The sequence below is a fragment of the Ceratina calcarata genome, unplaced genomic scaffold (genome assembly GCF_001652005.2).
Source record: "Ceratina calcarata isolate Rehan_Ccalc_2016 unplaced genomic scaffold, ASM165200v1 scaffold2805, whole genome shotgun sequence".
NCBI lineage: Eukaryota > Metazoa > Arthropoda > Insecta > Hymenoptera > Apidae > Ceratina > Ceratina calcarata.
In genome coordinates, this window is record NW_017150342.1 from 1,582 (window position 1) to 2,541 (window position 960).

The following is a 960-nucleotide window of genomic DNA, read 5'->3' on the forward strand; positions in this document are numbered from 1 at the left end:
TGTGAAGGCGGTACAAACGGGTACAAACGATGCTTAATCGAATGACTATTGGCATATTGCGATATCTTAAAATGGGGTGCTAGCTATTTTTCCCACCCCCCGGATCTTTCATCCCTTAAGGGTACAAACGAAATGAAGAGTGGTACAAACGGGTACAAACCGAGAGTAATCGAATGCATGTTCGTTTGAATTGTTTACTTAAAGTCGGGTGCCAGGTTCACATAGGTAGTGTACACATACTTTTTATTTTTACATGTGGCTATACGAATTTTGATTTCACAGTCATTATCAAGTCGCCATATTAAGATCGCTCTCGGAAGATTTGTTGTTCGCAGCGAACAATTATATGGGCCAACTTTTAATTCTTATAATATTCATGAACTCCTGCATCTCGCCAATGATGTTAGACGTCTTGGTAATTTAGACAATTTCTCGGCTTTCCCCTACGAAAGCAATATGTCAATTTTTAGAAAGTATTCCAGAAAACCGGGTAAAACACTTCAACAATTTACCCATCGAATGTGGGAAATTGATGAGCATGGTACGCTTGAAAACAGGAGAAATATTAATTCATCAGATATTCGAGTATCAATGCCGGCGGTCAAAGGTAGTCGTTCCTCCCAATACAAAAAATTTTGAATTTCGGAATATATCCTTAGGTATACATACACACGACAATTGCTGTGTTCTACAGGATGCAACTATTTGCATAATAAGTTACATTTTACATGAAAACAATGTCGCCCGCTTGATAGTACGAAAGTTTTCTGAGGTGGATGTCATTTATAGAGCTAGCTTATCATCCTCGAGTTGGAAATTTTTAAGTGTGCTGGATTCACCAGTAACACTTTTTCCGTCCATCCCGAGGTTGTAGTTGCGAAGTGCTCAGAGTTCTGCATAGGACGGAGCGACGGACCGATCTACTCGCAGCCTGGGCTAACCGGAGTTTGTGATAACGCG

General features: G+C 40.3%; 1 protein-coding gene across 1 annotated transcript in view; it reads left to right on the plus strand.

Moving 5' to 3' along the window:
- LOC113464164 (uncharacterized) overlaps positions 1-415 on the plus strand; it is a gene marked incomplete at its 3' end in the record, with an annotated part of 1,866 nt that extends 1,451 nt beyond the window's left edge. Inside the window, 1 exon segment of the mRNA XM_026812417.1 lies at positions 283-415. Coding sequence (XP_026668218.1) covers positions 283-415 — 133 coding nt within the window.
- Between the last annotated feature and the right edge of the window lie 545 nt (positions 416-960).